Raw genomic sequence first — 13,874 nt, 5'->3', positions numbered from 1 at the left:
AAACAATGAAATCTATTGAGGGGAAAAAGGCTTAGCGAAAACGTTTCGAAGCTAATCGGGTCACGACACAAAACTAAATACGTATTTTTTTAAATTATTATATATCTGAATCAGCTTAGATCCTTTGATATTAAAAAAAAATAAAGACCTCTTTGTTTTTGTTTGAGGCTCAAACATAAAGGTCGTTGTTAGAACGGCAGGTAGGTAATTACTTTGTTGGACAGACGTAATTCGTGAAACAAAAGCGGGTGTCAGAAACGGCAGCCCTGACACCTCAAGCAGTGAAAGTGGCCAGCGGCACGCGACCCTCGAAGCCCTCGTAAACCTCCACGCTTACGCAAAGCTTCCAGATATATTTATAATATAGCTTAAAAGCTATTAAAGACTAGAGCCAAACGGTTCTCCCTTCGTTATAGTTCCTCAAATACGATTTAGCCTTTGTTAGGGACTTTTACTGAAACTATCAGGGCTAAGCGAAAACCATTCTCATTCAAGTTTTTAACTGATGGTGGTCATTAAAATCCGTTCTGCTGTTATTAAACGAAGTAACGAACAAACAAATGTAAGCGAAAATTCGTCTGCAAAAATTGGTCTGTATCATCTGAAAAGTCGACCTTGTTTTTTTTTTATTTTATTAATTTATTTTAAAGCTAGCATTTTTATTCCTTTCAAATTTAAGCCATTTCAAATTTATAGAAAATTTTAATTCTAAAATTACTTTATTTACAAAATGCCAAAATCAAACCGAGCACTTTAGTAGTCCGAAACTGTTTTACGAGCTAATTTAGAACTAAATCGCATTGTGTTAGAGTACTGTCTACAACGCGCATAGTATTTCAAAGCAGAAGTTATAATAGAATCAAAAGCAGTGTAATGAGCGGCAGTTGAGTGTTCTTCCGCTCAATCTCGGCGCGGTCTAAACGAGCGGCAGTTAGGATAAAGTTAGTGTTAGTTTAGAGCCGTCTGCCATTGACGTAATATAGAGAAATGGGGATCGCGTATAGATTTTCTAAAAATGTATATACACAATACAAGTCATTTTAAATTAGAAATAAAAGCTTATTGGAATCAATCTTAAATTATAGGATAGCACAGCATTATTAGAAATACATTTATAGCCTGCATGGTTTTTTATTTAAATGACATGACCCAGGAAACACCTGGTTTAAAGGCGATAGTAGATACGACACTGCATTCAGTGATTCGTGATTTAAGTTCCAACTGATCTACAAATCGACTCTTAGTTTATGGGCCAGAGAGTGACACGAAGCAATCTTTTATCTTGGGAAAATGCAACGTGTCTCGTGTAAAACCACGAGGCAAGTCTAGTATGTTCATAGTTATCATTTGTCGCTTATGCTCGTGTGTGTTATGCCAATTCGCGTAAATCATTGAAATCAATTATTCAAAATTAATTATACAGTTTAATTTAGCTAATCTATGGATATAAACGCGATTGCTTCCTTTGTAAAACTATAGTTGTGTTATTATAATATTGATAATATTTGAATCGTTAATAAAAATGAAGTCGGTGCTGTAGTTCACTTTAAAGAATATTTACCGGATTATCCCAGGTTAATGGGAACCGATGTTTGTTCGTCGACACGGGTTCGTTAATATGAATTTTATGGTCCGAGCGTGACACCCACACGTGACATTGCGAATACTTTCGTGACTAGTGAGGGTGTTATTGGTGTCGAGAGGACGGAAAGTGTGTAAGTAGTCGGAGTGGCGCCGTCTAACTTCATCACTTAACTTGTACATAAACCTTGCTTCCCCATTGCGTTCATATTACATTCGAAAAATCGGCAAGAATCACAGCCTGGCACAGAAACATTGTTGTTCAAAAATCGTTTTTGTACCGATAATTTGATTAGTATCCACTACCGCAAATTATCTTAAAAAAACCGAAGCAGTTCGACAATCAAACTGAAATGCACTTATTTTTTTAAATTTTAAACAATAAATATAATTTTCATATACTATCAATGGTTTTATTATTTATCTACAAAATAAAATCGTTTACTCATATCATTAAGCAGAACAGATGATTCTTTCGTACAAATTTTATACTTTGGAATCGATTTTGTTTTATCAATTTAATACGCCTGGTAGGCTGGAAAAAATTCAAGGTATTAGTGTGTTAGCCGGTTATTAAAGCTCCATTGTGTTATCCAACTCTAAAAACCAAAACGCTTCGGTTATTTGCGGTAGAAATAGGCAAGTTGGTGGTGGTACCTACGTGTGCAAGCTCATAATACCAACTGGCAGTCTCCAATTTAAATCGTAACTGATAAGTACTAACTAACTAGAGGTTTAATTTGTATATATTGCTTATCATTGGCTTATTCCTCATGGCTCATAGCTACGAGTGCCAATTACTAATTCCTGGTGGCGATGCCATTTTTGTGCTTCTTATTTTAACTTTTATATTAAGAAATCTATTCGTGATTGTGAAACATGGCGCCGTGCTATCGACAAAATGTAAATTAGGTGTTATTCGAATGAAATCACTTTAAATGTTCGAATGGAAAATATTTCAGAGTTAATCGAAACAATATCAGATCAATTTTACGTCATCGTGGCCTAACGGATAAGGCGTCCGGTGCAATCATGTTGAAGCGATGCACCGGTGTTCGAATCCCGCAGGCGGGTACCAAATTTTTCTACAAATGCATCTACACGGGTCTGTGAAGAAATTATTTCATGTTTAACTGAAAAATGAATAGTGTAACTTATTTTGAAAATTTACTATCAGAAATTAGCCCCATTCTTAAGGCCCTTCGAGGTTAAAGGCGCAAGGCGAAGGCGTGTTGTTGCTTTTACGATCTCATGGCACGATTTCCTTGCCCGTCAATGATTCACGGCAAATGTCAATGTCGCCTACTATTAATAGATCTTTCAGAAACACAATCTCGAAATTGGATTTCTTTCTATTTTTCTAGTCGATACTTTCATTGCAAAAATATATAACACACAATATTAACAATAAATTTTATTTTATACGTGCTTTTGTTCCATTGTTTTTCTAGAAAATTCGAAAAGGGATTCGTTTTTATAGCGTAGACGATCCGGCGAGATCAACGCCCAATTGATGTTTTTTTAACTCATGCATACCACGTGAGTGAAAATAGGCGCCCGCATTTACCATAATATACATAATGTTTATTTTAATGGCATTGAAATGGCGGTTATTCCACCCTTTGAAATGACAGTGGTGGAGCCTTCGTGAGCGAGCACACACAATGCTGTAAGTACCGCTATGTGTCTTGCCTCTGCCAGGACGAATTCTTAAAGGACATAATATATAATTTCTTCATAGACGAATAGCAGTTATTGCGCACTGAGTTTCTCACCGGATCTTCTCAGTGGGTCGCGTTTCCGATCCGGTGGTAGATTCGGCGAAGGACTGCTCTTGCTAGGATCAGTATTAGCAACACTCCGGTTTGAGCCCCGTGAGCTCACCTACACGTTAGGGTGAAGCTGAAATAGCCTCTCAAGGCTATCAGCATAGGTAGGGAAAAAAACAAGATTATTTGAGATAATTATACTATAATAAGATAATTGGGCTTTTGAGCCCATGAATCAAGGATGGTGGCATTCATGCTATAATATTCCAGATATGGATTTTATCATATTAGAATGCAATGATGTGATGTAAAACATTTTCCTCATAACGGGAAAATCCAGAAATTCAGAACTGCACGTACTAAATAAAATATATTGAAAACACACAGAATATCTGGTAAAATTTACATTCCACAATCCGCGCAAAAATCGTTATCGAAACCAAAACTTTTCCAATTCCGTTGTTCTTAGGAATATATTGTCTGTAGAACATGTACGGTGTCAAACTTTGTGGGAACGTGTGGAAGTGAGCTGCAAGCGCGTCCGTTAAATTTTATGTTCAGAGTTAAGGGGTATCGTTACTGTTTCATTAAAAGTTTCTCAACCCTCAAAAATACAAGAGGCCCCGAACAATAAATCCGACGAAGATATCTTCGCTGCGCAATTTACGCATGGCTTCCAACGATACTTCAAAGTACCTTAAAATTTGAAACGGTAGTGTAATTACGAATTGAAGTTAGTTTTATTCGCTCTCAAAATATCATAAGCCGCGTATCACGAAAAAAGGAAATTTAGAAAACCAAGGATTAAAGTACACTTTACTGTTGACCGTAAAATAAAATATGTCTATGCTACAAACACGATTTGGGGTAATCCTAAATATTAACGGGCGGACTAATTCTTAATTGCAATTGTTTTTATAATAGGAGTGTAGCAAAAACATTGTTTATCAGAAAATAAATAATATGATGTTCATGATGCATATGAATTAAAGTGAATCGATAATCATATTATGAAAAGATATTACGTAGATTACAGAATATCAACAAAATATAAAATATATTGTAGTAATATGATAAAAATGATGATTGAAATTACAATTGAAAATCGATTTTCACTTCTGATGCTCTTTGCGGTGTTCATTCCAGTAGTTTGAAGGGCTGGCTGTCAATTCTCGAATGTTCAAGTTGTATTGGACACTTCGCGGTAAGTGAAGTGTAGACTGATTGCTCGCTGGCGGGATATATCCAAGTTTCTCACGGAACAGATTCAAATTGTAGACAATAATTTAACTATCTATCTTTTCTACGGTCTGTTTTTTTACCACTGAGCAATATATATTACGATTATGATGCTGGCTGCGAGGTGTATCGAACTTAAGGTAGGAACGAATTATTGTTTCTTCATCAATAAAACAACACAACGTATTAAGAAAAAAGGATATATTGGAATATGTTTCAAGCTTTTTAGCATGTGGAGGTCGAACGCCATGATAGACAGACAGGAGGGAATTGAGGATGTTTTAATTACGAATGTGTTTAGGGTGAAAACATGACAACCTCCATTGATTTCCCATTACATTTTAAATAGCGTTGAATAGTGTACCGATTATACAAAAATCTAAATAAATTCTTGATGAAACGACATTACGAAGCAGTCCCGCCATATTTTATAAATAGCATACTCGATAACCGCTTCAAAGCGCCAAGAGATAATGGTGAGTTGTTACCGGTAGTAGGTACTTATTTTCTCTTCACAAATTTTCTTGTTTTCAGATACTGCGCTGTCATATCATGCTCACAAGTAGAGCTGTTTTAATATTAAATTGCATCAAAATTTTGCCTATTTTTTTTGCTAAAGTTTGGAAAAAGCACCTTTTTGTACTTAAAATTTCGTACGAGTTTATTAGTTTGACAATTGAAATCAGATTCCTGTTGAATTTAATGTAATGTACTCATATATTGATACAGCGATACGATATCAGAATGTGAATAGAATAAATGCGACTATAAAATACGTAGTTTGATTCGGTATCAACAAATAATGTTTAATTTATTTTCATCAAAAAATCGTGTTTTAAACAATACATACTAGCAGCGGTCGTTCATTGCGAATCGACATTCTGAATAAAAATCAATGCGGATTTAGCCACAATAAAAGCGGGTACTTACAGTAAGTGGCGCTCGTCAGTCTGTCGATCGTGTCTTGCTTCAATTTCGAGTTCTTCTTGCCCATTTTCGGTCGCGAAGTCGAGACGACGGTCTCCACTCACTAAGGGTAGTCCGCGGTCGTCACTCTAGCGTGACTTATTTATTACATATTATTCGCCCTGAACTCGAATCCACCTGCAAAAACCAATTATGCGTTCGTGACTAGTTGTAAACATAATACGTCAATGGTTATTTCCCTTGAATTAGTGTTGTAATGCGGTGATCAATCGAACGTCCACAATAACGTTGACCATGATCACATGGTCTTGTATTATCACAACAAACTGAATCACAGGGTTGGGATACAATATACTTAGATAATGGATCTTGTAAAACATAATAGTAACTGGTTTTTTACTTTAGTTGGGTAGATGAGCTCATGATTCCTTGGTCCTAAGTGCATACAGGAGGAGAGTACAGTCATCACTCTTTAAAGATACGCATTATCATTGGCTGTGTGCTGTTGACCTAGAATTGGCGGGGTTTGTAAACGGTGATTAAGTGAATCACCGCTCTCTGAATATCATTTCAGCTTACTACGATCGCCGATTGGACCTGCTTGACACTGGTTACGGGTGCTAGCACTTATTGTGAGCCCGCAAGATAGAGTACGTGCCTATTTCTGCCGCGAAGCAATAATACCTCCCGGCTTAAAGGATTTGATGGTATTAACACAATATAACTGAGATTTCAACCTCAAATCTCAAAGTAGAGCTATGGTATGAATGTTGTGATGTATATGTGTATCGGTCACACTGAGGGCCGTGCCTCATTCACGCATTTTCCAGTATCTCTGCAATAAACATAAACCACTTATACATAACCCGAGATTTCGAGGGATACAACTAAATACCGTACCGGGCGCTTTCCCTTAGGGCGTGAACGATTTAATTATCTTGACATAATTAAACATCGTTTATAAATACAAGTAAAAGCATTTCTTTTTTTAAATACTACGACATAAATACTTTTTGTATTATGAATTATGTATACTTGTACCAAAATAATATTTTTACCAAAATTGGATTTCCTACTGTTTGGCTCGTAATATGTCGCGAATTTGTATCAAGCTGCGTACACATTCGCTTGCAGCTTACTTTGTCTTTTGCAGACAAATTCCTATTTCCTTCTCTTACTTAGTATAAGTTATGGCTTTTTTCCTCCTTCGGTATTCAGTAGGTTACCCTACTAGGAAACGGTTAGGGTACGTAAACGAATTATTTATTTTGGTAAATCTACGGCGAAAAACAAGATATTTATAAGTTGGTTATAAATAAAGAATTCTTTTGAAGTATTATTTCATAGTTCTTTTTTTTTTACAAATTGTATTCATGACGTACGTATGATGATATGTGTTTGGTATTATATCGATGCTTTGAGAATGGGGAATGCTGTCTTTTATAAATTCGGTTTGTTTGCATAGGTTTTTTATTTAATAATAATCAATACTTATACTAAAGTGAACTACCGCTATTGATAACAGTTATGAAAAGTATTGATCGCACGTGACACGTTGCTCTGATGAACTTATCTTATTATAAATTACGGTTTTACGAAAAATAGAATGCCAAATAATTTCTATTTGGGTTTAGGAAATTAATATCAGATTCCTTTTGTTCGAGTTCGGGAACTATACCGTAACCCCACCTATTTGAATTTTTCATGACAAAATACTAACCGTCAAATTTTACGTAGTAACAACTATAAAATTGTTAAATTCGTCACATTGTTTTTATGCAACAGATCATTCAATATGTTTTATAAAAATCGCGCCAATTTTAAAGCGACGGGTAATGTTTATTTTTATGATTAACAACAAGTTGTCATGTTAGGTTGTAATCTTCAACTAAAGTGTCTCGAAAGTCCTCTTAACATCAAAAAATAAGTGACGAAACTGAACAATATAATGTCTTATGAAAATAATATTATGTACAGCTATATAAGTATATTACCTTTTAGTGTAAGAATTTATTACGTATCCTGCGGGAATATAGAGCACACTCACTCTCCATCACACTACATACACAATAAAACGATTTTCACGGTAACACTGTTAACTGTACCCCTTCGTCGTTTTCTTACGATATCTGAAACGACGGAGAAAAACTGCTTTACAATTCTTTCTTCTTTTCTTTCGCTAAGCCAAGTTTCATTCGCTCTGCGGTGCTTCGTAAGTTACATCTTATTCGGGAACGTATTTAAATTGTGTTTACATAAATATAAGAAAGAGAGGCGCGACGGAAACTAATATTAAGCCACGGTTTTTATTAATTCATTTTTTTGGAAACCTTAATTACTTAAATTTAGTAAATAAACGGTAATCAATTAAGCCCTTCTAAGAAAGTTAAACAAAACGTTTCAATTTACCTATAAATATGAATTGCATTCGATCATAAATATCAATTCATTAAGGACTTAAATACTAATGCTTCCGTGTGTGTTCGATTCATAATCCGATAAGTAGGTTCGAATGTGTGCTTCGAAAGCTGGATTTTACAGGAAATGAATTCTGTGTTATTGGTCGGTATTCAGTCTACGTGAAGCAAACGTCTGTTGTGTTCAACAAAATAAGCCCATTGTACTCTCAATCGCTTTTCATCCACGAGTGCTTGATCTGGATATTGTGTTCGATGTGATGTTTTTAAATACGGTCGGCTTGAAGCGGTCGTGGACTAAGGGATAAGACGTCCGGTGCACTCGTGTTGAGCGATGCACCGGTGTTCGAATCTCAGGCGGGTACCAATTTTTCTAATGAAATACGTACTCAACAACTGTTTACGATTGACTTCCACGATGAAGGAATAACATCATGTAATAAAAATCAAACCCGCAAAATTATAATTTGCGTAATTATTGGTGGTAGGACTTCTTGTGAGTCCGCACGGGTGGGTACCACCGCCCTGCCTGTTTCTGCCGCGAAGCAGTGATGCGTTTCGGTTTGAAGGGCGGGGCAGCCGTTGTAACTATACTGAGACCTTAGAACTTATGTCTCAAGGTAGGTGGCGCATTTGCGTTGTAGATGTCTATGGGCTACAGTAACCACTTAACACTAGGTGGGCTGTGAAATCGTCCACCCATCTAAGCAACAAAAAAAAAAATACATAACGTTGTGTTCTATTTATAGTTCAGCCATAGGTATGCTGTGAGTTCGTGGGGTTCATATCTCTGAAACTTATTAAACGAAATGCAGGAATGCTTCAATAATAGCAACGCGTGTTGGTGGTCCGAGTGAGTTGTACAACTGGAAGTCATGATTACATGCACAGTCTCCCAATACATCTATCCACAAGCGATTTCGCCTTTTTTTTTTTTGCAAGTTTATTCTTATTACAAAATATTATTCCTTCGTCACGATGATCCTTAACGAACACATGCTGGATACGTCTTTATTCAGCAAACAAATTGCTTGGTCGAGTATTTTAATCTCGGCATAGTCGTGCGAATACAATAGGCTTCGAGATCGATTCACCTAGTGCTGTATTAAAACCGCTTGAAACTGGTGGTGGGTCGTATTCTAATACCGCCTATTGTAAGTCTCTTGAGACATTATTCAAAATTGAGTAGTTTTTAGACCGTTATCAGGCGTGTTGAGATCCTGCTAGGATTTAGGCCAATATCCTACCTATTTCAAAATCGTTCTAGGTTGAAGTGTAGGACATTTGTTATACAATATATTAAGACTGCCACCTCATAGTCTCAAGACAGTCGGCGGGATCAACGTTGTGTGGTTTGGGGCCTCCGGTAATCACTCAACATTAGCTAAGATCTTGAGCTCGTTTATATGCAGTAAATAAATAAATCAAAGACAAAATGCAAAATAGTAGTTGGATTATTCGCTGAATCACATTTGCATCTAAGCCTGTCAGGGCAGTTAGTGGCGCTTCATTTAATGTTACGGTGAATGAATTACTTCACAAGCGAGGATGTAACCCACTTTTCGCGATATTGTTACATTCGTTTTTTTTTTCTTTTTATTTGACGCTGGCGCATCAGCGAGCATTTACACTCATTATCGTTCATGGCAACACCAATATTAGCATGACGGCCAACCGTGAGCAATTGTGAGCGCAGTTTACACTAGGAACAAAATTAGGCTTCTTTTAGGAAAAATAAACCAGATTATAGTCGATAGTAGTAACCATCGAATGGATAGTAAAAGAGCTTGCGGTCCTTAAGATGTTGATAAGATAACTACAGATTTTCAACATTGTCGAATGAGGGATCTTGAGAGATAAAGTTTTTGTCTTTATTTTATTAGTATATCGTGTATCTCGTTCTTCAAAATTAAGCTTTTTTTGATTATATAGAAGGCTTGAGTTTCGGAAAAACTGTAAATGTATCAGGAGTCCGATTCAATTAAAAAAAAAACAGTAATAAAAAGGGACAGATAACCAGGAGGGAGGTTTTAGTCCATAGGTCACTGAGACACCCGGACGATGACGCGCAGCACGCGCTCGAAACGTGCCCGCGTTGGGAGCACTCGCGGCGAGATCTCGTCGCGGTGCTGGGGAGAAACCTCTCCCTGCGGGCTGTCGTCGCCCGCATGTTAGAGGATCAGGGCTCGTGGGAGGCTATGGCCAGGTTTTGTGACCTGGTAATGGCGTCCCGTGAGGCTGAGGAGCGTGAAAGGGAGTGGGATCCCTCTTCAGCACCTCAGCGCAGAAGGCTGGATGGCCGGCGCGGGCGTGAAGCTCCCGCTCAGCCCCCGTAGGGACTATCAGGTGGCGGGTGCGGGGGCGCCCGGTACTCGACTGTCGGTCCGGTGGTGGGGCGGTGCAAGGTGGCTCCTGTGCGCCGCCCACGGTGTATCTCCCGAAATGACGTCCTTCGGGATTTTCCCGGAGATGAAATCCCGTCTTATCATCAGGACGGGTACCGGCGAAGGCGGACTTTCGGCGCGCACTGCGGTACCGTAGGTCTGGTGTAGCCGGTGTGGTGGAACTCGATGGGGTTTAGTCGGTAGTCGTTCTGCGGGGCAAGTGCTTCGCGCGCCTTTTTCAAGGCGTAGTCTCTTGCGAGGAATTCGGGGAGGTGGAGGACCTTGGCCCTCCTCGTCCCCCTCTTCCTCTCAGGAGGCGCCGGAGTCAGACATAACCCGGTTTGTTACCCCCCCGGACCGGGTATCCGTATATGGATTCCCCAGCGTAAAAAAAAAAAAAAGGTCACTGAGACACTTTCTCAGTGGAGTCGGGTATGCCCATTGGCCCAGGCCCTTGGGTATCCATGAGGATTTCCTCCCGCCCATGCGAAAAAAAAAAACAATGAGATACCCTGTATTATAGACTCAATTTTATTTCAAGCTAAAACTCATTCAGGTTTTTCAACACTTGTGAAGAATATAAAGCTGGAAAACTAAATTTAAAAGAAAAAGAAAAAAACCATGAAACTATTTATTTCAGGCGAATATTTCAAATGAAGGATTCGCTTAGATCACATTAAGCAATGTCAATGATCTGTTAAATTTATACCACAATGCTCGGCACGCCTTCTACGACACTCAAGTACCATTTCGGAAATTACTCTATAAATCATTTTAGTACGATGCTCTTGTTTTCAACAAATTAAAATTATTACTCAATTTATTTTCACCATATAATACAAAATATCATTTATTAATTTCGTATCGACGCGAAAATCACAATGTTTCTATCATTTTAAAAACAATAAAAAAAAAAACTGCCATTCGGATGGTGTGCCTTCATATTCGCTGCACACGAAACATGCTGTCTGAATAAATTGAAAACGTCATGTAATCTGAAAATTCTGTGTATTTGTTGAAAGGTTTCTTCCGTGTTTGCGATACGAAAGTAAAGTGCGGGTCTCGTATACGGAATTTTGTACGTGAATTATTAACATCCATTATTTGTTATTTGCATTGGACTAATATTGTAAACTACCATTATGCCCGACATATTCTTTCAACACAATTTAGCAGATGCAAGGAAGCAAACTCCAATTTTAAAATTAGTTCCGTCGTAGTATCTTAAGGTATTTTTCAGAATAAACGAACGCAGCGTAACATTTTATGAGTTTTTATGCATATAATACATTTTGCGAGCATTCCGTACAGAAATTAGCAACTTACCAATTTGCCTTTAGCATTGGTTTTGTTAGATGCGCCCATTTTTTGCCACAAAAATATTTTGGGGAATCTAAATAAAGAAATAAATAAACTAAATCCGGATTAAAGAAAAAAATACTATATTTTTGCAAGAAATGCAACCGACTTTAATACTTTTTTTTGGTTTCGGGAAATGTGACTTGTGATAAAACTGTTTCTCAATCGTAAAGTCCAATCTCGAACTCTTTTGTTTGTGAGACATGAGTGATACTAGTGTATCATGTTTGCATATTATTACGTGTTAAATTACCTAATATTTTTTGGATCAAGTATGTATCCTGAATCACTATAGATTGCTAGAAATAGATTTAATTTGTCTTATGTGACCACTGAAAACACAAATTAAATACAGTTTAATATTCGCAGAGCAATTTCGCTGAAGCAATTATGACAAATATATTAATGGCACTAAATGTGTTTTCTGAACGAAACCATATACAACGAGACTAGCGTTTTAAAAAAAATATATCAATTGACCAAAATCACTAATGGAAATTGCGCAAATTTACTCAATGTTGTGAATTTCTTATTAAATCTTATTACAGAAGTTTTTCGAAATTTAGGGTTCCTTTCTGAGTTTATATATTAACAGAATATGAAAATGAGTCATTTTAAGAAATTTATTCAGTAATTAATGAAAAAGAAAAAAATATTTACGTGATTTTCAAGCTCGCACGGGTTGATACCACGATTTTACCTATTTATTCCGTAAAGCAGTAATGGGGTCCAGTTTGAAGGGTGGGTGACCGTAATAGTACAGAATTGAGAGCTCGACCTCTTGTCTCAAGCTTATTTATATTCTATAGGCTCCGTTTAGCACTATCTTATAAATAAAATGTAAATAAGTTGTACAATTAACCCGGCGGCTTGTTAAATTATATTAGAAAAATAATTATTTCAAAATCATAATTAAGTATATCCCAAAAAGATCTGCAAATATCATCTGCATATTTTTTTTATTAAGAAGTCAAACACCGGCATGTTTCGCTGGGAATAGTCCAAGTTAAATAAGTATTAATTTAATCGGTCTCGAAGAAACTCATAATATAACATGCAAAATATTTTAAATAAAGAGAAATGTATATTCTGTATAAACATGAACCGTAAAACGGGAATGTCTACAATTTTTCTATTCTGTGTCTCTCAACTCTCACGTATTTGCAGTTTATTTTACTTGAAATTATTTTATACAAGACTCAGACGAGACCAACCCTTAGTAGGTAAAGTTCTGTTGGTCACGCAAATATCGCGTGTTTACGTTTACAGAAACAGGTCAAACGGATTCTCCCACTTCGTTCGGATAGTTTTACTTCAATTAAGGTGAACTGCGGAAAAAAAAACAACTAAAATATATATTTTTTATTGATTTTTAGGCAGACGAGCATATGGCCCACATAATGGTGAGTGGTTACCGTCGCCCATGGACTTCAGCAATACCAGGGGCAGAGCCAAGCCGCTGCCTACCGTTAATTGCTCTCCACAAGCCTCGTTTGAAGAAGGATATGTCATAGCGCTCGGGAGACACCGTGGAGGGGAGTTCATTCCAAAGCCAGATGGTACGTGGCAAAAATCTCTGGAAACGCACTGTGTATGAACGTAGTAGCTCCAGGTAGTATGGATGAACTCTACTCCGGTGGCGGGCGGTACGATGGTAAAAACGAGATGATGGTATCAATGGTAAAACAGACGCATCTTTGCTAAATCGAAATATTTTGACAAATACTTCTACACAAATACTTTTTTTAAGCCTACGTAAGTCCACTGCTGCACATAGGCCTTCCCAAAAGATTTGCCACCATAACCTGCTCACAGACTGAATGTACACGTACCGCCATAAATAGAGAGAGATGGAGAAGTCTCTCAAAAGCCGCAACCAAGCAATAAGACATAAATAACCACGACTACTCTGCCAGGAGTGTACGACTAAGAAGAAAGAATCCAGAGGATTCCCGCGACTTTTACCAGGTCGTCGGTCCACCTTGTGGGAGGCCTACCCACGCTGCGCTTTCCGGTACGCGGTCGCTACTCCAGAGCTTTTCGGGCCCAGCGGCCATCTGGTCTGGGAGCAATGTGCCCTGCCCACTGCCTCTTAAATCTTGCAATCCTTCGCATAACTCAGTTATTTTGGTTCTTCTGCAAATCTCCTCATATCTGATTTGATTTCGCAAGGAAACTCCGAGCATAGTCCTTTCATA

General features: G+C 37.5%; 1 protein-coding gene across 2 annotated transcripts in view; it reads right to left on the bottom strand.

Moving 5' to 3' along the window:
* The window catches only part of LOC101744185 (frequenin-2), a 214,340-nt gene that overhangs the window by 125,493 nt on the left and 74,973 nt on the right, over nt 1-13,874 (bottom strand). The window contains exons 2-3 of one of the 2 annotated variants that reach the window (XM_038014407.2): nt 7,511-7,645; nt 5,520-5,693 (exon numbers count right to left, since the gene is read on the bottom strand). In XM_038014407.2, coding sequence (XP_037870335.1) covers nt 5,520-5,583 — 64 coding nt within the window. In that variant the 5' untranslated portion in view covers nt 5,584-5,693; nt 7,511-7,645. The remainder of the gene's footprint in view (nt 1-5,519; nt 5,694-7,510; nt 7,646-13,874) is intronic. The other variant, XM_038014410.2, reaches the window with a different exon arrangement.

This window comes from Bombyx mori, chromosome 1, assembly GCF_030269925.1.
Source record: "Bombyx mori chromosome 1, ASM3026992v2".
Taxonomy (NCBI): domain Eukaryota; kingdom Metazoa; phylum Arthropoda; class Insecta; order Lepidoptera; family Bombycidae; genus Bombyx; species Bombyx mori.
Note: the sequence above shows the minus strand (reverse complement) of the source record. Positions and strands in the feature narration are given on the sequence as shown.